General features: G+C 44.8%; 1 protein-coding gene across 2 annotated transcripts in view; it reads right to left on the minus strand.

Annotated features, from left to right (window-relative positions):
* Window positions 1-3780: 3780 nt before the first annotated feature.
* Nhsl1 (NHS like 1) overlaps window positions 3781-23983 on the minus strand; it is a 117025-nt gene continuing 96822 nt past the window's right edge. Inside the window, exons 5-8 of one of the 2 annotated variants that reach the window (XM_042668011.1) lie at window positions 18905-19036; window positions 11041-14316; window positions 10374-10503; window positions 3781-6317 (exon numbers count right to left, since the gene is read on the minus strand). In XM_042668011.1, the coding sequence (XP_042523945.1) occupies window positions 5693-6317; window positions 10374-10503; window positions 11041-14316; window positions 18905-19036 (4163 nt within the window). In that variant the 3' untranslated portion in view covers window positions 3781-5692. The remainder of the gene's footprint in view (window positions 6318-10373; window positions 10504-11040; window positions 14317-18904; window positions 19037-23983) is intronic. The other variant, XM_042667926.1, reaches the window with a different exon arrangement.

The raw sequence follows: 23983 nt of genomic DNA on the forward strand, positions 1-23983 counted from the left end.
CCTGATGTGGATCTATGAGACTGGAGAGGTGAAATTCAGTTGGAAGCAGAGAGAACTCATTGTGTGTGTGTGTGTGTGTGTGTGTGTGTGTGTGTGTGTGTGTGTGTGTGTGGCTGCACTGTTCATATTCTTTGTTGAGCTCTTTCCTTCATCTGCCCACTACCCTCTGCACAAGAAGGTACTTACCTAAGTAAGTTTTGTGATACCAATAAATTTATCACAATTTAGGGACTTCCTTGTCCTACTTATCCCTCCTACTCATTACTGGCATGTTTTCTAAAGAAATAGGCACAACCCCGTTTTAAATTTCACTAAAACGCATAAAAACAATTCATGCAATAGTGTGTCTTCCGAGTGTAGATTGTTGCAAAATCAAGGTTAGGACTCTTTGCCTCACTATTCTTCAAATGTTACTCTGGGGAAGATAAGTCCCATTCAGCCTTTATGGGGAGGTGGTAGCTCTACTGTGGTAATCTTAGGAATGGGACAAGAAACACAGTCAAGTTTGGTTACTTCCCAACAATGAAAGCTGCCTGTGAGTAGCCCTCGCTGTCACATCTCAGGAGACAGGTGCCTACACTGGAGGTTTGAGTGTTCAGTGGATTGGTTGGGGCTAGATGGGGCATGTAGTCCCTTCTTCAAACCTAACATGGTCTGGTTTATCTTAAGTTGAATCTTCATAACCTGTGTGCAATAAGCCAATGGTCGTTCACTTTTGTAGCTGACATAGATGGAGTACCTTCTTAGATGTGATGTTCCAAGTGCACCCAAATCACCATACTCAACTCTTGGAATAAACATTTAACCATCCTCACTTACAGAGAAGGACAATGAGGCATTGAGATGTTGGGTAACTTGCCCCAGATGACACTGTAAGGACAGAGGCTAATGTAGCCCAGGCAGACTTCTAAGCCCACACTATTGACTTTTTACACCCCACAGACATAATCTGGTGATGCCCTTCCTGCAGAGAAATAATCACGATCATGACATTTTAAACTAGTTGTTCTATTTTTCCTTTTGGCAATAAAAGGACTTGGACTAGACCTCAGGATCACTAGGCAGATGCTTTACCACTTGAAGCTGTCAATTATGATCCAAACCAGCTCGATGTTTGCTTTTTGAAATACTATGTTAGAATTTCTTTCAGTCAATTTCCAAAGATAATTCCTTGCGTTGCATATTGGCAGGATATTTTGGAGAGAAGTGACAGGGTCAAAGAAGAGGCTACTAACAAAGCTGTATATACTGCTGGGGGGGGGGGGGGTGGAGGAAAACTGGGCTTGTGCGGGCATTGTTGATGAAGAAAACTGCTGACCTTACATGGCGCTGATTTGTTTTGGCTTTGTTTCATTTTAGGAAACCTAGCGTCCTGAGATTAACAGGATTGATTGAGCTTTAGTTGTGACAGAGCAGCGGGAGTAGCTGCTGAGTAGTGTGATTTTGAAGCCTGGTTTAGAGTCAGGTCACGGATGCAAAGTCATCATTGATTGTTTCTGGCACTTATGTGTTATTGTGGACTGAGAATGGCCGCTTCTTTTCTGAGATAAGAAGTTGGAGCAGACCACCACATGGTGTGTGTGTGGGGACAGTGGGGGAGCACACAGCATTCAGGACTTGACTTAAGGAAGTACTAGCTGCACAGATGAGAAACGTGTGGCCTAGCAAACACTTCTTGAGTCTATATAGAATCCACTATTGAATTCCAGATGTTACGCCATGGAGCCTATCAAGTCAGCGGTTGATGATAAGTAGTTCTTAGTTGACAGCATGTTTTCTTCTGCCAACTTACATCCAATGGCTGAGCAAGGTGGTAGTGTAAGACAGCCATTTCTACCAACTTGGGACGCCTCTGAGTCTTTGTTCTAGAGCTCCTGGTGGGCTTGCCAAGGCTTTGCCAGGTCAGCACTGCAATCTGGTAGCTCCCTGCTTAGTCCTGCTTTTCTGGTCCATACAAAGGCATAACTTCTCTGCACATCTTTGTGCTTTTTCACCCCAGCTTGGCCTCAAATAGACTCTGTAGTGATGACTCAAGGGCACAGGTGGGAAGAGAGAATTTTAGAATGCCTGGCTGGTCATGAGGCTCCCAGCACTGGTGGACAGCCTCTGTCTGGCACAGGAGGCTGTGCAGTTAATACAACTCTAGACGAAGTGGCATCCTGGTGCAAAGGACTGTGCTGATGGGTGGATGGTTCTGCTGTCTTCAGTATGAGAGACAGGGTGGGTAATAAACAGAAGAGTAGTATTGAGTTGGGTGGTTTTCCTTAAGAGCAGATGTCAATTAACAACTGGAAATTCACTGGAAGAGCCAGAGTCTCTGGAACTTTCAAACAAGTCCTCATCTCATGTAGTAGCCAAGCAGAAGTCCTTTAATGAAAACTCATTTACAGGACTTGTTCCCATGGCCAACTCTAGTCTTCATTTGGTAAATAAAGGCTAGCCTGTGTGGAAGGTAGGTTAGAGGAGTTCATTAAAACAACTCTCCTATAGTAACTCACTTAAGGAAAAACGTAAAGAATTCAAGCCAATGTTTTATTTGAAAGACCCTCATTTCTCCCCACTATCCTAATATCTGCCAAGCCATCCCATTATACTATTTCATGATAGAATTCATCAGTGTAAGTCATTATTACAGGTCAGCTGCAAATGTATTAAAACCAATGGAATATAACCAATGCTTCACCTGTCCCGCAGCCATAGAACAGGTGTGTCACCACCAGCAGGTAGGGAATAAGATGGAGAGAGAGAAGGCTTCCTTTTCTTTTCTAGTCATTGCAATTCCCAAATGAGTAAAGCCATAAAATAGCCTGATATTTTCATGTAACCTTAAACCATCTCTAAACTAGAATATCTAAGTCAGTGGAATACGGTATGAATAATTCTTATGCAGTATTGCTTAGGGAATAATGATAAGAAAAAGAAGTCTAAATGTTCAGGGCACATGCATGTTTTTTTTTTCAGATTATTTAAAATCTTTTGTAGTGTCAGGGATTAAATGTAGGGCCTTGCACATTAGGTAAGTGCTCTCACACTGAGCTATATCTTCAGCCCGTTTTTCAGATATTTTTGGTGTGTAGCGAGTTGAAACCGTGGCTCTAGGACTTTAGGAATATGGAGAGCCAACTGGATATCTCATCCCCATGAGAAGTGACGAATTTCAATCAAGATTCTTCAGAAGCAGGTAGAAGGCAGAAAGCAAACCAAAGTCAGACTCCAACTGACAGACCAAATGCTCACTTGATTCTCTCCAACTCTTAGATAGATTAAGCTGGAAGTAATTCAGCCCAAGGGCTTCCATGCCTATCTGCCATAAGAAGGGCCATCTAGTCTACCCACATAGAGCTTTGACCCAGCCCAGTCACAGAAGCAGCCCTCGGGGTAGCCGAGCACTACAGCTGAGGATACAGCATGCTGGAGGGATGTGTGCATTCTTCTTCCGCTGTCTATCATCCACACCTGTGAAAAGTTCTCATAGCCCCCCACACATTATGTCATTTGATATACCAGCCTTCGGTTATTCCCATGACATTCAAAAGCCTTGTAACATTATTTGGAGCTGTTTTTCCAAATGTCCTTTTAGCCACAGCACCCAGAGTCTGTGATGTTCTGTCTTGCCTCAGTGGGGTCCTCACCTCCCACAGGAACCTTCTGGTCTTCACTGCTGTTCTGTTTTGTATCCAGCAAAGCACTGAGTAATTTGGTACAAGAAAACCTATCTCATTATCCAAAAAACAAAAAACTCCCAAAACACATGGACAAACCAAAAGAAGTTTCAAAGACTGATTTTACAACTGTTTTATTCAAAGTAAATTTCAAATCTAATAAATATCTTTCAAAATGGGGATGTTTAATCATTTTATAATTAGTTTTAATGTTGCTTATTGTACCTTCAAACAAATGATTTATATATTAAGTTCAAGATTTCTAATAGCCACATACATTCTAATCATTTGTTGGAAGGTATGGGAAGACTGCATATTCAAAAGCCAACATTACTTTCCTAATGTTTACAAAAACCATCCCTGTGCCCCATTGTAGAGACAACTGTCCCAAAGAATAAAAAAAAACCCTTGAACCCATGGACACAGGTCCTCTTCGTTTCTGGTTGTATGAAAAGAGGGGCTCTGTTAGCTGCTGAGACAGAAAGGAGGCTTAACTTTCCCCTGAAGACATGTCTAAAATGGGTTTGTTTATGATGGTTTGACACAGGTGGTCTGACTTTCAGATCACACTTTCATTCCACTGCCGATGGCAACTGATGGTTGCACTCAATTTAGACCAAGAATCACAAGATTTCCATTCTGACAAGGCAACACTAGTTTATTCCAAGTATGCCAAAACTGGGAGGGAGGGTGTGGCCCATGGGAAGAGGATGTTAACATAAATATGTCACATACTTTTTTCCCATGTCTGCCACTGTTGGAAGTCTGACTGGAGAAGACTAGAAGGTATTTATATTTAATTATTTACACACAAATATAGAAACGCACAAACCAAATGATGCAAAAACATTTTTAATCTAAAAAATTCATTTCCCAGGGCTAATTAATTGCCAAGCCCTACCAATTTTCATCAGTTTATTTGACTAACAAGAGCTATATCCAGCATTTTCTTCAAAATGAGATAATATATAATAGATTTTGGTAAACTTTTCTAAATTATGATGCTGTAGGCAGTTCAAGGGAAAAAAAATTGTCTTATTTTTTTCTTTGGTGTAACCAAAAGGATATCCAAAAGTTAGCAAATGCTGACCTTTCAAGTGATAAGAAATTGCCAAGTGGAAGCTTAAACTCTGGTTAAGGAGAAAGGAAAAAAAAACTATAAAAAACTCTCATAAAAAAGGAAAGCCTTCGCCCACAGTTCTGTAGTGCAAGTGTTCAAATTTAATCATGAAAAGGTTTAATAAGCAGGCAACAAATCCCAGCAGTGTAGCACTTCCTCCTCCCCTGCCTGGAGGCGCGGCCTGCCCCTGTGCGCATGCGCGCGGCTCCAGCGCCTACTCAAGGCGGGCCTTCCCTGCAACCCAGCCACGCCGAGCTGTGTGCGGGCTGCGGGCTGCAGGCAGCAGCAGGCACCATTTCAGCCTTGTTACTTCCACTTTTGTGATTTCATTTGAACTGAGAAAGAAGCAAAGCCTTTTACCCCCCCAGGAGAAAAAAAGAAAAAGAAAACCAGTACCTGAACCCGTGGCACCCAGCCCTTCCCAGCTTCGCGGTGCCGCCCTCAGCAGCATGCATGCGCGCGCGTGCGCACTCCGGAGGGTTGGGTGCACGGCTGACCTACAGCCTCCCTCTCTCCCACAAGTGATGGCCTTCTCCTTCCTTCGGGGCGCATTCCATACACGGTGCTTCCAAAGCAAACTACGGCAGACTCCACTCCTCTACCTAGCTTTGCTGACCTGCTCTCTCCTGTTTCTCTGTACATACTGTTAGTGTGTGTAGCTGTTAAAGTGTTCAAAACTCACACACCCACGCGCATCATTTAATCATCATCATCTTCCCCAGGAAGCACGTTCAGAAGTGTAAGCTTCTACTTGCTTTTCACCACGTGGGTGCTACGTGACCCACAGCCCTGGGGGCCCCAGCACCGATGCTGCGTGGGGTCCCTCGTGCGGGCCGGGTAGAGCCCCACAGGCTTCCCGGAGCGGGTGCACCGTCATCCCTGCCTCGCCGGGGACAGGCGCCTCCAGGTCCTAGCTCTCCTCTCTGCCCCTGCCCTGGACGGGGGTCCCGTCCACCTGCTCCCGCGCCAGGCCGTCGGGCGCGCACCCCCTGGCCACGTCCAGCGCGTGGCGAGCCCGGTGGTCGGCGGGCTCCCCGGCTTCCCCTTCGCCCTCGGAGATGACGGTCATGGGGCTGCTCTGGATGCGGTTCCGCATGCTGTACCTGCTGCTGGCCGCCGAGGGCGGCGTGCGGCTGCGGCCGTACCTGGGGCCCGAGAAGGACAGACTCCTCGGCATCAGTCCTTCGTTCTTGGCCCACTCCTCCTGGGCCCTCCTGGTCTTGCTGGACGGGCTCTCGGGGGTGTCGGGCGCCGGCTCGGACCGCGATCTCTGGAATCGAGGGTCCGTGCTCTTGAGCATCTCGGCCGCCGACATGCGGGCGCTGGTGTCCGATCGGCTGCCCTTCTTCAGCAGCAGGGCCTTGAAGTTGTCGCTGCTGGTGCTGCTCTTGCGCACGCTTCTCTGAATGGACCCCACCTGCTTCGGAGAGGCCAGGCTGGGCGCGGCGCCCGTGGGCGTCACGGGCGGGGAGGGGGAGTGGTTCCGGGTGTGGTCGTCCTCTGAGTCCTTCCGGCCAAGCACCTTCCTCTTGGATCTGAGATTTACAGGGAGAGAAAGGTCAGTCCTCGTGGAGCCTGGCCGTGGCCCTCTCCCTGCTGCCCTGCGCGCACCGCCAGTCACCACACACTTAGGACTCGGGTCTAAAGAAACGATCTTATCCCCCCACTGACCTCCGAGTGAGTCCTTCACGATCCGTGATCACTGCCAACTTCGGCCTTGCCCGTTCTCTAGCTGATTTTTGAAACTAGGCTGGCACTCTACACTTGAGCTACGCCCTCCCCCGTCTATGTGATTTAAAACCAACCAACCATCCCTGACTGTGTTAGCTAAGTTCTCAGACATCTTCGCTTTTCAATCAGCCCTCAGAGGATGACCCTCCCCCGCCCACCACTACAAAAGCGCAGAAATAAGCGCCTCTCCAAATTGTGGAAGTAGAAGAGGATTCGGAACTGCTAGTCCAACCTCCCTCCCCCTTTTAAGTGGCCGCACCCCCCATACCTGCTCTATTCATCTTCATTTTTTGTATTATTCACTGGTGGCAGGGTAATGTTGGGTTTGTTGTTGTTGCTTTGGTTTTTGTCTGTCGTGGGGCTTGAACTCGGGGCCTGGGCATTGTCCCTGAGCTCTGCTGCTCAAGGCCAGTGCTCTACCACTTGAACTACAGTGCCATTCTGGTGGTTAATTGGAGATAAGAGTCTCATGGGCTTTCCTGCCCAGGCTGGCTTTGAACCGTGATCCTCAGATCTGAGCCTCCTGAGTAGCTAGGATTATAGGCGTGAGCCACCGGCACCTGGCTTGTTTTTTGGTTTTTAAGAGGTGAATAGGGCTCTGTGATACATAAAACAAACCAACACTTTTTTTTTTGGGGGGGGGGGGGTCTGGTTGTGGGGCCTGAACTCTGGGCCTGGGCTCTTCAGCTCAAGGCTAGCGCTCTACCACTTGAGCCAGAGCGCCACTTCCGGCTTTTTTTCTTTTTGCTTATGTGGTGCTGGGGAATTGAACCAGGGCCTCATGCAGGCAAGGCAAGCGCTCTATCACTGAGCCACCTTCCCAGCCCCAAACCAACACTTCTTTTGCTTGGTGCTGGTAATAGGGTTTAAGTTCAGGCCTCTCCTTTGCTAGGTAAACACACTATCACTGAAATCATGTTTCTGAGATTTTTTTTTTTTGTCAGTTGTGGGGCTTGAACTCTGGGCCTGGGTGCTGCCCCTCAGCTCTTCAGCTCAAGGCTAGTGCTCTACCACTTGAGCTACAGCACCACTTCTGTTTTTCAGGTGGTTTATTGGAGATAAGAGTTTCATGAACTTTCCTGCCTGGGCTGGCTTTGAACCACGATCCTCAGATCTCAGCCTCCTGAGTAGCTAGGATTACAGGCGTGAGCCACCATCGCCCGGTTTCTGAGGTTTTTTTTTTTTTTTTTTTTAAATTGTTATTATGAAGGTGATGTACAAAGAGGTTAAAGTTACATACATCAGGTAAAGAGTACATTTCTTTATTGGATAGTATCACCCTTCCCTTGCTCTCTCCCAGTTTTTCCCTTCCATTCCCACTCATAAGCCCCCAAACTCTTTAAAAAGCCTTTTGCTTTTCTTCCAGATAGGGTCTCACATTTTTATTTTGGCCTGAGGTGGGCCTCACTCAGGATCTTCTTACTTCCCCTGGGATTACAATCTCCATACCTAGCTTGCTTGTTGAGATGGGTCTTTCTAAAATTTTCAGAAGCTTATATTACAGGTATGAGCTACTGTGTCTGGCTGACAACTATACTTGGTTAGCCTTTGATTACAGATTTAAAGTACACAATAGGATTTTATAAAAAGCATTGGGCCTGAGCACTGTCCCTGAACTTTTTCACTTAAGACTATTGTTCTACCACTTGATCCACAGCTCCACTTCCAGCTTTTGGAGATTAATTGGAGATAAGAATCTCACAGACTTTCTTGCCTGGGATGGGTCAAATGGCAGATTTCAGCCTCCTGAATAGCTTGGATTACATGCATGTGTTACCAGCATTGACTTAAATTTAAACACATGAATTTTCTGTATTCCTAAAGAAGATGGCTATAAAAGTACTTAAACAGTTAACATTGGCTTAAAAATGAATTACTTCAATAAATACAAAATCTTCACACCTCAACTGGTGTCTACACTTTCCATCTGGCTTTAGTTCTGAAATGAATTAATTTGCATTAAAAAACTTGAAAGCTGTGCCTCAGTTTTAAATAGTCTTTATTATAAATTATGAATTTGGAGGCTAAAAGACATGTAAATAAACTTCTAACTATCATGGGTTTCAGAAGATTTTGATCATACATATTTGCTAACACAGTATTTGTGCTAACATTCACCCTTGATCTGTCTTTGCAAGTCGTTTTGAGGCTACCTGCCTTCACTTCTCTAGTGAGTGCAGAGAATGTTACAGACTGGATGGTCTCCACATCTTCAGTCCATGTAACTACCATGTAGGAGAAACCACAAACGTTTTAGTGCCTTCTGAAAGTTGCTAAAATACAGTATGGAAGAGACCTATGGCATATTTTAAGAAAAAGTATGTAGTTATTTGGCCCCACAACAACTGGATTTCCTTAAGATCAAGTGTATTTAGTACACAGAGCAACTAGGCAACTATAGCTTGCTATTTCCCATGTAATATATATTACATATAGTATATATTGTATCTATTATATATTCAATGAATATTATATAATATTTTATTTATATATATTTCTACACACTTAGCAATTTGATGCATTTCATACTAAATGAAAGGTTCTGGATCTTGAAAGAATTTCCTGACAGTTAATCTCCAATGGGTTTCATTTAATTCAGAGAATATTTATTAAGTGCATCTTACGCATCTATCATGCTTAAAGTTGAAAGATCTGTGTAAAGCTCTAGAAATGCCACTAAATTTGGTTTCAATAGATGCACTCTGATTTTCCCCCATTTTTATTTCTAATGAGATCAAAGAAACTGCTAAAACATCAATGGACCCAGTCTTAGATCTGTGGTACTAATGCTAAAACTGAAAGGCATTGAGCACTGGGCAACTTCTTGATGGATATCTCAGCTTGCCAGCTTGCCACAATTTCAATGCTCAGATGTCAAACAAGGGGTTCCAGATAGGGTCTTTACATTTCATGCAACAGTCCTTTCAGTTAAATTCCAGGGATTGGGGAAGAGGGTTAACCTGGGCTATTTACAGAGAATCAAATGACTTTATAAGATGCTCTGTTTCAGTGGGGGGGAGGGGAAGGGGGGGCGACTATAACTTGGAGAAAAATAAGAACTTGGCGGCATACAGGCATTCATAAGAGTTACCTCAAAACACTGTGGTAAGATAAGCCTAGCAGGAAGCAAAAAGTACAATGTTACTGATTTTTATTGACTGCTGGGCTGTTTAGAGCCAGACAACTGATGTGATAAACGAAACTTTAGTGCTAAATCATATACATTCTTAAAGGTGCCCACATAAATAAAACCAACAGTTCAGTTTATTTTGAAAAATTGATCCTATAATTGTTCTAAAATCAGCTCTTTCTATTGCCAGTAGATGGCACTAGCAGTATACAGTAACAAACTCCAGACCGTTGGCTCCTGCATAAAGAGATGTATTATTCTCTTCTCTTTGAAACACTAAGGAGCCAAAGAGATTGCACTACACAATTACACATTTCTGTACAATGCAAATAATGATTATTATAACGATAAACAGGAAGGGAGTTCTGAAGAATCAGTCTGTACATCCTAAGTCCTGGAAACCCGCATCCTGGACCTGAGCCCTGGCTGCTCTAATCCAGCACTGTCATATGACTGGCACACTGTGCTGCTGGCCAGCAAGAGAGGTATCAACCAGAAAGTATGGCCTTGAGCTTCTGTCCCCAATACCATCACGAAAATCAGTGGTAAAACATAAAACAGAAACCAGAGTGAGAGGAAATGGAAGGATAAAAGATTCATGGTAATAAAAATAGAGTTAAGAGTTAGTAAATCATGACTGGGTAACAGAAGAAACCCTAATAACATAGAGAAACTGTTTAGGAAGATGATAGAAAACAGAGCAAAGTATGAGGAGGGAGTGCAAGGGTACCTGTGAATCGCTGCAAAAAGGTCTTCCGTGGTCCTGGGTCTGGTGGGGGTCATCACCTCATCACTCCCGGCTTCCTTCCAGTCCCAGGCTTCTGAGGAGGCACTGGCTGAATGGGTTGCTGGCACCTCGGCTACGGGAGGCAAGAAGGCAGGAACACAAGATGCAGTAACCGAATTTCCATTCTTTGCCAAGCCCCAAAAGGCGCTGCCTCCCTGGCAAAGGGAGGGCCACAGTGGGGGGGGGGGGGGGGGGGCTCTGAATGGTATTTTGAAAAGCTGGGGAACCACACTAGCCCCCTAGCTGGAGCCCTGCCTTTTCTCTTACACAACTTGCACTGAACTGCTCTTACATTTTGTGAGCACACTGCTTTGCAGGAGAGATTACTCATTGCTATTCTATAGCCAGACTGCCGTAGACCACCCCCACCGCCCTATTTTTTTTGTTTTTGAATCATGCTGTATGTAAGCTTTCCCCTTAGATATGGATTTTTCCTTTTAAAGCTGAAGATGCAAAGTTGATAGTGAAATACAAGAAGCCCTCCTCATGCTGACTTTTGCACAGAGCCTCCTCTGATCTACCTGGATCCACGTGTGAGCGGCGTTCAGCAGTGCTATTTGGCTCAGCAGTAGATGATCAGAGCGGCACGGAGGAGCGAAGCTAGACTCACCTGCGCTGTCCTGTTGAGACAGACAGCTGTCTGCCTCACCCGTGCCATCCTCGCTGCTCTTGGGGGGCTCCTCCTGTGTAGGGGCTGGCGAGGCATCGGGCTGTACCATGGGAGCATTGGCTTCCACTCTGCCAGGGGACACAGCTCCTGCAGCTCCTCCCTCCAGAACCGAGCTGCTCGGGTCAGTAGCATGAGAGCCAGGCCGGAATGCAGGGCTCTCTTTTGCCTCTTTGCTGTGCACGGAGCCCTCCCCTGCCCTGGTGGGGCTGGGTGCCCTGCCGAAGGCTTCTCTCCCGTTCTCTGAAGGCTCCGCTGTGAAATTTCTCTGCGGAGGTGGCACCACCAGGAACAGTTTGGGCTTCTTGGAGATGGGAGGTGGCTTTCTGCTGGGTGAAGAGTCTGGGAGTGGGGTAGTTCTGGGGTCTGGTGGAGCCTCTGCCTCCCCGGTGCCAGGCCCAGGGCCCAGAACCCCATAGCTGGCGCTCGGAGGGCTGCCACGCTTGGCTGCACTGTCATGGTCACCCTGACTCGGGCTCTTGGCAGGCGTCGGAAGCAGGTTTGTCACGGAGGCAGGCTGGCTTTCACTCTCCATTTCGTTTATGCTATTTCGGGATTTCAGGAAGGCAGATGGCTTTAAGTGATACTGTGGAACAGTCGGGGTTCCTTGTTCCTGAGCAATTGGTTCAGACAGCAGTGCCGCCTCTGCGCCTGAGTTCTTCCTCACCGGCCTCAACTGCACTGTCTGCAGCACCTCTGTGGTGATCAGGGGCATGGGGGGCCTGGCTGGCTCCTCCTTGCTCACGGGTGGCCTGGGGGTATCCTGGGAGCAATCGAGCTGGCCAGAGGCTTTGTAAGAAGGCCTGGTGTCTCTCATGAAGTTGGGGTCCAGAGGTGGGGCAGGTGGGGGCTCTGAGGAGGGCAGGAGTGGGGGAGGTGCTGGCAAGGGGGCCGAGGAACCTGGAAGGGGGCTCCGAGCTGAGGGGGGAGGCGAGTGAGTGGGGGAGCAGAAGGGAGCCAGGGCTTCTGGGGGCGGAGGGGGGAACATGGGAGAGTGAGGCAGAGGAGCGCCCTCGAAGCACTCTGCTGGAGGAGGAGGAAGAGGAAGAGCAGGAGACTTGTGGGCAGGATAAGGAGATGGAAGAGGAGGAAGAGGAGGAGGAGGAGCAAGGGGGGAGGCCACGGCTGCATCCAGCTTCTTCACCGTGCCACTTCCTTCCGTAGAAGTATTAGAGGAGAGAGAAGTGGACGAGGAGGACATGGACACTGAGGAGACCAGAGAGGACTTCCTCTCGGGCACCTTCGGCTTGGCTTTCCCCTTCCCATTGGCTGGCGACATGGACTTCAAGAACACAGGCACGGGGGTGAGTGCGGTGGGGGTATTGGACTGGCTGGAGTACCCACTGGATGGAGACGTGACTCTCTGCGCCTTCTCAGGTGATGTGATCTTTGGTTTGACCGAGCCATCACCAGGCACTTGGGGCATCGTGGCCCTGGGTCCCTCTTGGACGGGGCGCACAGGCCCGTTTCCACTTGGAGCCCCACTGTTGGTGGAGCATCCTCCCGCTGGGTGCCCCAAGTCTTCCTGCATGCTGGTGTAGTCGATATAGTAGCCCCACGGGTCCGTGTACTCCGACTTGACGCTGCTGGTGTCGCTCTGGGACGGAGTGACTCCACACAGGGAGTAGACGTTGGGGGTGGTGGCCGAGGTCATGCTGCTGCTGGCGCTGACTGTGCTCTGGCTCCGAGAACGAGGCAGCCAGGGCTCCTCAAAGTCACTGCAGGGACTGTGTGAGGGTGAGCCGCTGCCCGCGCCCGGGAGGCTCAGCTGCAGGGAGTGCTGGAGTGTGGCGATCAGGCTCTCGTTGAGCACCTGCCCGTTAGACTGGCCGCTCTTCTTGGGAGTCCTGCGGAGAGAGTCTGTTCGGGAGGGTGGCAAGGGAGGCTTCTTTGATTTCTTCAAAGAGATGTTTCTGGAAAGGGATTTATCAAGATAATGTGACCGGTCCCCTTGGCTTTTCTGAGCAGCTCTTCCATCAAACACATTGACCACGCTGTGCCTGGGGTTCCCGAAGCCCTCGCTGCTGTTGCCCAGGTGCCCGGGCCTGCGTCCACTGTCGCTAGACAGAGCCCCGCAGTAGCCGTTGTGCTCCTCAGCATACAGGGAGCCAGCATCCTCCTTGATGGACACTTGGTCCAGACTGCTGCTGCTCATGTTACTTGTGGGAGTAGAGTAGCCAGGGGTGGCCAGATGTGGCTTCAGAGGGGAGGCCCGCCCGTTGCTGGAGGCTGGGTACTCCCAGGGCTCCGAGCCGTCATGCCCGCGGTCCCCTGAGTAACTAGACTCACTCTTGCCATCCACATCGTGGGGGTGCACCGGGAAGTTCAGGTGGTTTCTACAGCTGTAGGGCATGGCTTGGGACCCGTTCTCCCGGTTTGCTGGGGCATTTAGAGAGACATCTGAATCGCCGTGGGACAGCAGTGCGGCACTGTGGGAAGGGGAGTCTGAGGCCTGTGGCGGGGTGGAGTGACTCTCATGCCAGCGGTGACCCGAAGGCTGGTGGTCATCTTTCAGAGCACGTCTGGACGTGGGTTTCATCTTCGAGTAGGAGGAGGAGAGGGTCATTCTACCGTCCAGCTGCCCGACGCTCAGAGCAGGATGAATAATGATAACCTCTGAGGATGACGAAAGGGTGGCATTGGGGATGATGCTGGTAGAGTAGGTGGCATGAGGAGAGACCACACAGGCTGGGCTTGTTACAGCTTCAGTCTCCAAGTGCCTGGCCTCCTGGGATTTGGGCCTCAAAAGTAGTCCACTCCTCAAGCCATCTCCTAAATGTCCAAAGTTTTCATCTCCTTGTGAGTTTCCCCTCTGGTAGAGAAAAGGACCATCCAGGTCTTCCTCAGGGCCTCCAGCACCGAACCTTGCCTCCAGGGAATGGGTGCTGGCCCTGACTCCAGAGCGTGGAAGACTATGGAAGCCAGCATCACTGTGGAGGCGAGAAGGGCACACGATCCCTGCAGAGTCACTCAGCACAGACATGTTGCCAGAGGAGCCTGAGAAGTGGCTCATGTGGGCAGCGATGCCTAGCCCCTTGTGTGCCCTGATTCTTCTCATTGAAGGTGGAACGACTTTCACTTCCTCAGTCTGACAGCTGGTGTCCCTAGTTTCCAAGCGCTGCCCGGAGAACCGATAGCTATCAAGCCTTCCTAATGTGGAGTAGTGGTCTGGGGTGTACAGTGAGTGACCCCCAACATCCTCTTGGCTAGTGCCAGATGCTGGAGATAAAGCAGAAAGAGGCTTGTTACCTGAAATTACAAAAGCACAGGTCACCGACACCCTCAGCCCCCTTCTGTCGCGGTTGTGACTTTTAAAAATAAAGCCTTCCTATGTGATTCAGTTTCCTTTCTCCTGTACCTAGATGACACTTCCTAAAATAAAAACCCTTATTGTTGAGTATATGTACTTCCCTTCTAAATGTGTACTTCAGGGCCTCCCACAGCTTGCGTGTTGCTATGGAATTCTCAGGTACTCCTTCAAGATGGAGCCACAGTACTGAATGTTCTGTAGAGGGTTTACTTTACAGATAACCAATATTCAGCAGAGTTCCAAAGAACTTTTCCCCCCACCAGGTGATGGCTCAGAGCGTCCATCAGGATGGTCACTACTGTCTTTCCCTCCAAAATGAACCAACATAGTAATAGAACAATAGGCCCACAGAAATACCACTTAAATGCTATTGGCATAAAATGGTGTCGATTGCATTGATTCCTTAAGTCAGAAGGAAATCCTAAGAGAAGGAAAATTGATTTACAGACCCATCTGTGTTCCAAACATTTCATTATCCATCTTAAGCTATTATCATCTGTCTGTTGGTGACATTCAAATTTCAACAGCAATCTGTTGTGCTCTGTGGGGGAGGGGGAAGGCAGGAACTGATCCAGGAAACACTCCTCAAATTAGGGTTATTCCTTTCTTGGCATTTTACAACCAAACAGAGAGGAGTATGTTAACAAGAAGAAAAGAAACATAGTGAAGGATAAAGAGAGAAGCAAATAGATGATAAAAAAACTGTAAGTATAGATGTCAAGCCAGCTAGCTAGAAAAGAGCTTAAAAAAAAAATTGTGAAGCCAAGAACTTACTCACATCGTACTGTGAAAATAAAACTAATCCTTAGGATACATTTTACAATAGTGTCAAAACCACGGTTCTCTTTTTTTTTTTTTCAGTCAGAAATTTGTATGAAGAATAGTAACCAAGGGGCTGGGAAGGTGGCTCAGTGGTAGAGTGCTTGCCTTGCATGCCTGAGGCCCTGGGTTCAATTCCTTAGCACCACATAAGCAAAAAGAAAAAAGTGGCGCTGTGGCTCAAGTGGTAGAGCGCTAGCCTTGAGCTGAAGAGCTGAGGGACAGCGCCTAAGCCCAGAGTTCAGGCCCACGACCGGACCCCCCCCCCCAAAAAAAAAGAAAAAGAAAAAAGAATAGTAACCAAATATAATTATTTACCAACAAAATAATCCTATCTGATTCTAAAAGATGAAACATCAGGGTTGGCTGTTCAGATTCATTTCTAAGTCGGCTGAAAATTTTTTTTAATTCTGTCATCCTCATTTAAATGCCAAGGCAACAAAATGTAAATCATCAGACATGCACTGGAGGTGAACACTGAAGAAAGGGTGTCTGGCTCAAGCTTTGCCGAGCCATGCTGGCTGGGCAACTGTCTGTATTATTAGACACCTGCACAAAAACACTGGTAATGGTAGGACTTCTAAGAATTCCCTCTACCCCACAAGATTAACCATCGATGGCACACAGTCCCGATTGAATACATTCAACCCCTTTCTCAACATTAGCAAAAGGTATTACTAAAATGTTGGGCTTGTATCAGTCTCAAAGATCTTTCCTTCAGGGGCTGGGAAGGTAGCTCAGCGGTAGAATGCATGCCTTGCAAGCATGAGGCCCTGGGTTCGATTCCTCAGCACCACATAAACAGAAAAAGCCAGAAGTGGCACTGTGGCTCCAGTGGTAGAGCGCTAGCCTTGAGCTGAAGAGATGAGGGACAGCACCCAGACCCAGAGTTCAGGCCCCACGTCCAGCCAAAAAAAAAAAAATCTTTCCTTTACTATGCTGATGACAGTCATTTTTATATTTGTGTCTTTAGTAGTAAAGATGATCTATTTCTTCTACCATGTTGTCAGTGAATACACCAGACACACATACATGGCTCTCAGAAAGAGAGGAAGTATGTAAAAGGACAGGATCAGAAATACACACACACACACACACACACACACACACACACACACGTGCATGCACGCACACACACATACAATTGGGAAACAAATTAGAAGGTAAAAATGTCTGCTGCTTGGTAATGTGGAAGGGAGGTTGGCTTATGTGGGTGTATCTGGTTATATCTGCTCAATTTAAGGAATATCTCATTCTATCCAACAATAGACTTTTCAAAACTGTAGTTGTGGACTAGGGGTGTAACTCAGTGGTAAGGGCATTGCCTGGCATGTGTGAGGCATTGGTATGTGCCCAAACACCACACATGGACACCACAAAACTGCAGTGCTTTTTGCACAGGGTTAGTGACTAGTTTTAAACTGTCACTGCTGAACTGTTTAAGCTGATACCTTGAGGTTTCTGTTTTTGGGGTAACAGTTTTGAGGATAAAATTATCCCTGGCTTTTGAAAACAGAAAGAAGGATTTCTCTACAATCTACAACTGAATATAACTTTTTTTTTTTTTTTAAAAAGGCTAAATAACTAATATATCCATTACCAAAAGGACCACCAAATCCCATTTCCAAAATGAACCCTCCAGTATTTTTGCAGTATTATAAAAAAAAAAGTCACAAACTTACTGGACACAGGTAATGCTATATTGATTAAACAGTGCAAACTAAAAAAGAGACTCTAAACAAATGTAGACACACCACTCAGGTACTATTTCTCTCATTCTGTCCACCTATCCTCCAACTAGCTACCTATTAAACTAGAGTTGTTGTCTGACTGTCTCTAACTGAAACAGTTTCCTCAATGGCCCTCTAGCTGTTACCCGGGTGATGTCACTGACTGCAATGTCACAAACGGTCTCCTGTCTGGCAACACTGATGATGTGAGGAAAGCTATTTTCCTTCTTCTAGTATTAGTGGGGGTTCAATGTCACATGTGGATGAACAGCGGTTCCAGGTACTTAATTGTCGATATTACAACATTAAAATTACAGAAGATAAGGCTTCCCTAGCTGGAAGATCAAAGAAGCAACTGAGTTGCTGTCTCTGATGGTTCAATAATAAAAGTAACAAAAAGTTCTTAACTTGCAGGTTTAAGGCTTCATATTAATTTGTTAATTGTGTATATTATATTGTGTATCTTTACCTGAGCCAAATATCCTAACACTCTACACAGAGGCAATCAGAATCTACTTCTTTTGGTTGGAAGAAAAGCTACTAAGATAATTTACATTAAGGTATCAACCTTGAAAGGCCTAACTGCCTCTCCTTAAAGTGACACCTTTTAGATTATGGTGCATCTCCTAAAAAGACCAGTTCTAGTATGAATGTTAACTGAGTACTTATGAAATTAGCCCATCAATTACTGACCATATGAGTAGAGATTAGTTTCTCAAATGTGTTAGCTATCACCTTAAGAAAGAAAAAAAGAAGAGAGTTTGAAAGAAAGAGGCACAGCCAAACTTTGCATGTACTATTAAGCTCAAGTTTAGAGAAGGGGCCTACAGGGCTCAGGGAAGGATACCAAAGATAGGATTCACAAATTCCCTGATCTTCTGCTTCCTAAGACAAGGCATTTAGCAGAGGTGTTGGGCTAAGAACAGACTAGACAGACTCAATGGCTATAAGCTGAAATGAACCCTTGGGGCATCACTATACTAGGGTAAGCTCATCATGACAAAAAGACCAGCAGGAAAGTTCCAAAATTATGACTGGATTTCTAGAGTTTATCCTTCAATAGTAAACAAGTAAATTAAAACTTCAGCTGAAAGTAGAAAGTAAGAAATAAGACTATAGGTTGGCGAAAGAGGCAAATCTTAAGATTGGTAGCGTCACATCACACACGTTAACCACAGCAGTGGTGTCAGATGTATTCTCAAGACTACAAAGAAGGTTCTATAACTTCACCATCCCATTTGTGGAATGAGGAAGTAGATACAGAGAGGTAAGGTAACCTGCCTAGGGCCACCCAGAGAATGAGTGGCAAAGTCAGGGTTCCAAACTTGAACAGTCTAGCTAAGTTGTCTCTGTGGATATTCCTGCTGGGCCCCATGAAAACATAAGCAGAGGAAGTTATTACAGAAGAAGGAGAATCAGCTGAATGAGCACGAAAACAATAGGTAAGTGAACAGTGAGCTACATAACTGTCTCAATTTCTATTAAAAAAATGTAGGGTTTTTTGTTTTGATCCTAAGTTAAAAAATACTCAATTCAAACAAGCTATGAACTTGTTTCACTGTATGAAGGTATTATCCAACAAACATGACCACTTTCTATTTTATGGACACTTGTTATTAAGTAATCCCAGACTGCTAGGATGAGGTTTCAGTTCATGAAAGCTTAAGGTCAAAGTAAAAAATTAATTGTGGAGATGCCCAATGTTAAAGGTACCCAGAGATATTGATGGAACCCTTAATTCCTATCACCCCATGTACAGTTTTCACAGGACTTCCTGCTTCCACCTTCTCTTGGAAAACACAGGAGAATCAACTACAGAAGTATAGGATCTGACCTTCATCAGGAAAGAAGCTGGCCATCAGAATGTATGAACTCACAAGCACATGGGGTTAGCTAGCAATGCCGAGTGGCAGAGAGGGCAACAGAATGCAATTCTGATGAGCCATACCTAGCTCCTTCTGTATGTTGTCAGGGATTCCTGTAATAGTCTTTCTCCTTTTGACTTTCTTCGGTCGTCTTACCAGAGTGTCTGTGTAAATTAGAGACCGCCGGAGGCTGGCCTGGCGATCGAAAGTCTCCCCTAATGTAGAGTAAGTAGAACAAGCAAAGCAATGTTATTTTTAAGCAAGCTGACACCATGCATTTTCTTCCAGAAGCTTGTTGTAAAATGAAAAGGAGATATTAATAATGATGTTAGCCAGTCATATGATGATGAACGCTGAAGGGTGAAAAAGGAAGGCCAAGCACATTATCACCAGAAGGCTGATTTCCAATTTCTGAGTGTGTGTCCTTCTGAAGGACGTAACTTGATCTCATTTTCAAATGAGCCGCAAAGGTGCTAATATCATACTAGAAGAGTAATTCCATCTCATTTAAGAAATGAAGTATGGAAATGTCACAGTGAAACCTCTTACTCTGTACAATTAATGTGTGCTAATAAAAATGTTTCACTTAGGTCCTCTGGTCACTAAAAACCACTCCTTACAACATGTGGTTATGGTAATCAGATTCTATTCATCAGATCATCATACACATGAATAAAATATAATGTTGTATGTGATGAAACCAAGAGTTGGAGCTTTTACTTTTTCCCTTGCTTTTCTTCTTCAGTCAAGGAGGCTGACCATTTGGATCAATTGGAAAATGTTTATGGTATGAGAGATGGCTGTAAGAGATATGTAGAGCCTTATGATGATAAAGTACTTTCACCACGGTGAGACCCAATAGCACTGCTGTAAAAGTTGAGCTGCACCTCTCTGATTCATCATCTGTTGGGGTGGGGGAACGGGGGAACTAGGACTAGAACCCAGAGCCTCCTGGTCACAATGTTGCAGTTGAACCCAGAATGTCACATGCCAAACTGGACACTTTGTATTTCTTCCTTTCTAGATATATGCCATGTTCTAGGTACTGGCAGAGGCTCACACCTATAATCCTAGCTAGGAGGTGGAGAGCTAAGGATTGTGACTCAAAGCCAACCTGGGAAGGAAAATGTGAGAGACCATTATCTTCAACTAACTATTAAAATGTCAGAAGTGGAGCTGTGGGCTCAAGTGGTTGAGTGTAACTTGGGCAGGGGCCGGGGGAGGAATCAGTGATAGCACCCAGATACTGAGTTCAAGCCCCAGGCCCAGCACCAAACAAACAAACATGGGAAACCATAAGAGAATACAGTTTGAAGCTGGGTGCCAGAAGGCTGAGATTTGAAAATTGAGGTTTGAAGCCAGACTGGGCAGGAAAAATCCAAGAAACTCTTATTTCTAATTAACCACCAAATAGCTGAAAATGGCGCTATGGCTCAAGTAATAGAGGGCTAGCTTTGAGAACAAAAGCTCAGGGACAGTGTCCACATCCTGAGTTCAAGCTGCAGGACCAACACCAAAAAGGGGGGGGGTGGGGAGGAAGGAAGGAAGGAAGGAAGGAAGGAAGAAAGGAAGGAAGGAAGGAAGGAAGGAAGGAAGGAAGGAAGGAAGGAAGGAAGGAAGGAAGGAAGGAAGGAAGGAAGGAAGGAAGATAGGAAGGAAGGAAGGAAGGAATAGTTTATAGCAGCATTAGTTCTCATTTCAGCTGTTTTAAACTATTTGTCACTTTGACTGAAAGTAGTTTGACATCATAAACTATTTCCTATTATTATTCTACTCAAAAAGAGATTACAAATATATACATACATATATGTATACACACGTGTATATATCACATTCTTCTGTTATTCTTGAGCATATGAAAAGTATATAAATATTCACTCTTGTTTAGCAATACTGACACAAATTTAAAGTAGGTAGGTTGTGGACAATGTAATTTTTATGTTAGAAATAAATGGTGAATAATGCCTAATCAAAACGAGATGATCAAATCATATATCATCTACTAAAAAAAAGGAATAAATGCATGCAAACTTGCAAATTCTTGCAACTTTGTTCTGAATAAGAAAAGCAACCCAGAAACAATGGAGACAAGGGTCTGAAATCCCGGAAGGTCCTACTGCTGGGATGCACAGGTCATTTGTGTGCAACAGCATAAACCATGTGGGGGGAGGCCACAAGCGTGGCCAGTGGTCCATTAGCTTCCCGCAGCAGAAGAAAGGACATTCCTTGTATCAAGAAACTAAGAACAGACCAAACATTAATAGGAAAGTAAGTGCAACTTCAATTTTACTTCTGAGATAAAAACCAAAGCCACCAAAGCTCCAAAAAGATTAGGAAACAAACGGTGAGAGGATGAATATCCATGACACACCATCAAAGGAACTCTCCACCTTCATCAGCTGCCGTGTTCGACATTTCTTGAGGAAGAGACCATGATTTGTGTACTGTGCCTTCCCCATCTTGTACTCATCTAATGCCTGGCACAAAATCAATAAATATCTGTTGAATTCCATCACTCTCATTCACTGACAAATGGCATTAGCTAGCCATGTTTACTCTTCAGAAATAAAAGTAGGCAGTTCAAACATCAGAACAAAGCCAGCTTGCAGAACTGTTTAGGTATGTTCAGTTTATGTATGTGCATGTAGCTTCCAGGTGAAAGAGCTGTGACCAGCACGGGGTCACCCCCTAATGGCAGATTATGAAACGTATTTATACGTTCCCTTTATTTTAAATAGTTTTCGCTCCCTCAGTGTTTAGAACATACCAGGTCTCCACAGGACTGTAACTAATGGGATTAAATCAATTTTCAGGCCAGTAGTTCATTGTGTTGAAGTTCCTATCTCTAGGCCTGGTGGGCTTCAGTCTGGATTTGAAGTTACAAAATCTGGACTAGTTAAAGGAGAAGGGCACTCGTGGAGACAGACAATGCTACTTATAAATAAATTAAAAAATTATGAGGTCATAATATGCAATGCATCCCATGAAACTAGGAAAACTGAGGGGAAGGGTTGTGTAGGGAGGGAAGGGGAGGATGATGAAAGGAGTAACACTGATCAAGATGCACTGTACTTGGAAAGTGGCAGGCTGAGTAAGCAACACCTTTGGTACAAGTAATTAAAGATAATTAAAATATAATTTTTAATGCCATCTGGTTTTTTTCACACTTAAGTAAAATAAATGTGAAAAAAGGTTTTGGAATTGAGAACAACTGATGTACTTATTTATTAAATTTCCATTTAAAATATATTTTAAGAGCCTATGAAAATCTTCAAAACTATCATATACACATACACACACATATGTATGTGATATGTGTGTGTGTGTGTGTGTGTGTGTGTGTGTGTGTGTGTGTGTGTGTCTGGGGGAGGGGCAATACTGGGATTATTCAGGGCTTTAGTCTTCCCAGGCAGGTATTCTACCACTTGAGCCACATTTCTAGCCCTTCTTGCTTTAGTTGTTTCTGTGATAGGCTCTCCTATTTTTTTCCCAGGCTGGCCTATACCACAATCTTCCTATTCATGCTTCCTGCATAAGCTAGTATAACACCAAGTCCTGCTACAGGTCCAAGGGGGAATTGGCTAACTTTCTTCCCCTCTCCACCTCTCAAGCAGCTGGAATTATAGGTGCTGCAATTCCCTATAAGAAGCTACATTTTTATCTCAAAACATCTTCTACAACTTTAGAAATATACCACTTAAAAAAGCAGGAAGCTGTATAGCCTACATTAATCCATTCATCAAAAAAAACATTTTAGATTTCTTGATCTTCATTCAGATTAAGAAAAGCTATGAAATAGGAATATATATGTGTATGTGAATACACAGATCCAGAAAACCCATCAGTAAGGGCATAATTATATTAAATTTTGCATTCCTGAAAAATGTTAATGACTCAATTAAAAATAAATGGCATTTTGATTCAGTTCACATTGTTCATTTCATTATTGTCATTTGCCTTTCCTGGTGGCATTTAAAGGCCTTCTTTAAACACCCTGTAATTCATATCCATTTAGACCTCAAATGACAGCACATTAAGGCTTAGAGACATGACACTGTCCTTGTAACAATGCATTTCACTGCAAATGACTCTATTCCTAAAACTCTACTTACTTTGTTTTTAATCTTCTAATCTCAAAACACCGTGCTTCACTCCTAATTCCATTAGCGATTGTCATGCTGTATGTCATAATCACCTTATCTTATAATATTATTTTGAAGCTTTTAATCAGGTTTAAATGTTTCTATTGCATTTAATCAATCAAATAATATAATCCAATTTCTTATAGAAAAACATGTGCTCATGTAGTTAACCAAGCAGTAAACACTATACTTTGTTCTAAAACACAGCTTATAGAAATAAACATTTAAGAATATGCACTAAAGAGAAGCATACTCATTGAGACCAACAATGCTGTGTACAATGAATATTGATGAAAATAAAAATGCCATCTGTTTCTTTCGGGGTTCAGTAAAATAAATGTAAAAAATGTACACAGAACTGAAAATAATTCATATATTTATTATATTTCCATAGAATTCAAGAGCTTTAAATATAATTTTTAATATTCTGAAAGGTTATAAGCATGCAAATGTTATCACTCCTTACATGCTACCAAAGACAGCATCAAGCTCCCCAGCATAGCAGCCTCAGGACACAGCCAGGCAGCCAGGGGTTTTATTCCAATTGCTAATGAAACTTTTCAGTCAGTCTACTCTTACCTTGCATGGCCTGATTATCAGTGATGGCACTAGTCACCTATTTATATAGGCGATTATATTTCTATATAATAACAGGCCAATGACTGAAATGACGAACTCTTTGAGGAATAAGGGGATGGACTTGGGAATTGAATCCAGGGCTGTGTACATGGTAGGTAGGCTTTAGCCCCCAGAAACTCTTAACATTCCTGTTTTGCATTCTGTACTTTTCCTGAACCACTGACCAATTCTTTTTGCAGGCTCCAGGGAGAAGTTTTGATTAATTTTTCCTCCCGGTCATGGGGTTTGAACTCAGGGTCTGGGTGCTTTCCCTGAGCTCCTTTTTGCTCAAAGCTACTCACACTCTATCACTTGAGCTACAGCTCTGCTTCTAGCTTTTAGTGGTTAATTAGAGATAGGAGTATCAGAGACTTTCCTGCCTGGGCTGGCTTTAAACTGTAA

The sequence above is a fragment of the Dipodomys spectabilis genome, unplaced genomic scaffold (genome assembly GCF_019054845.1).
Source record: "Dipodomys spectabilis isolate Male_0828 unplaced genomic scaffold, ASM1905484v1 ptg000001l, whole genome shotgun sequence".
Taxonomy (NCBI): domain Eukaryota; kingdom Metazoa; phylum Chordata; class Mammalia; order Rodentia; family Heteromyidae; genus Dipodomys; species Dipodomys spectabilis.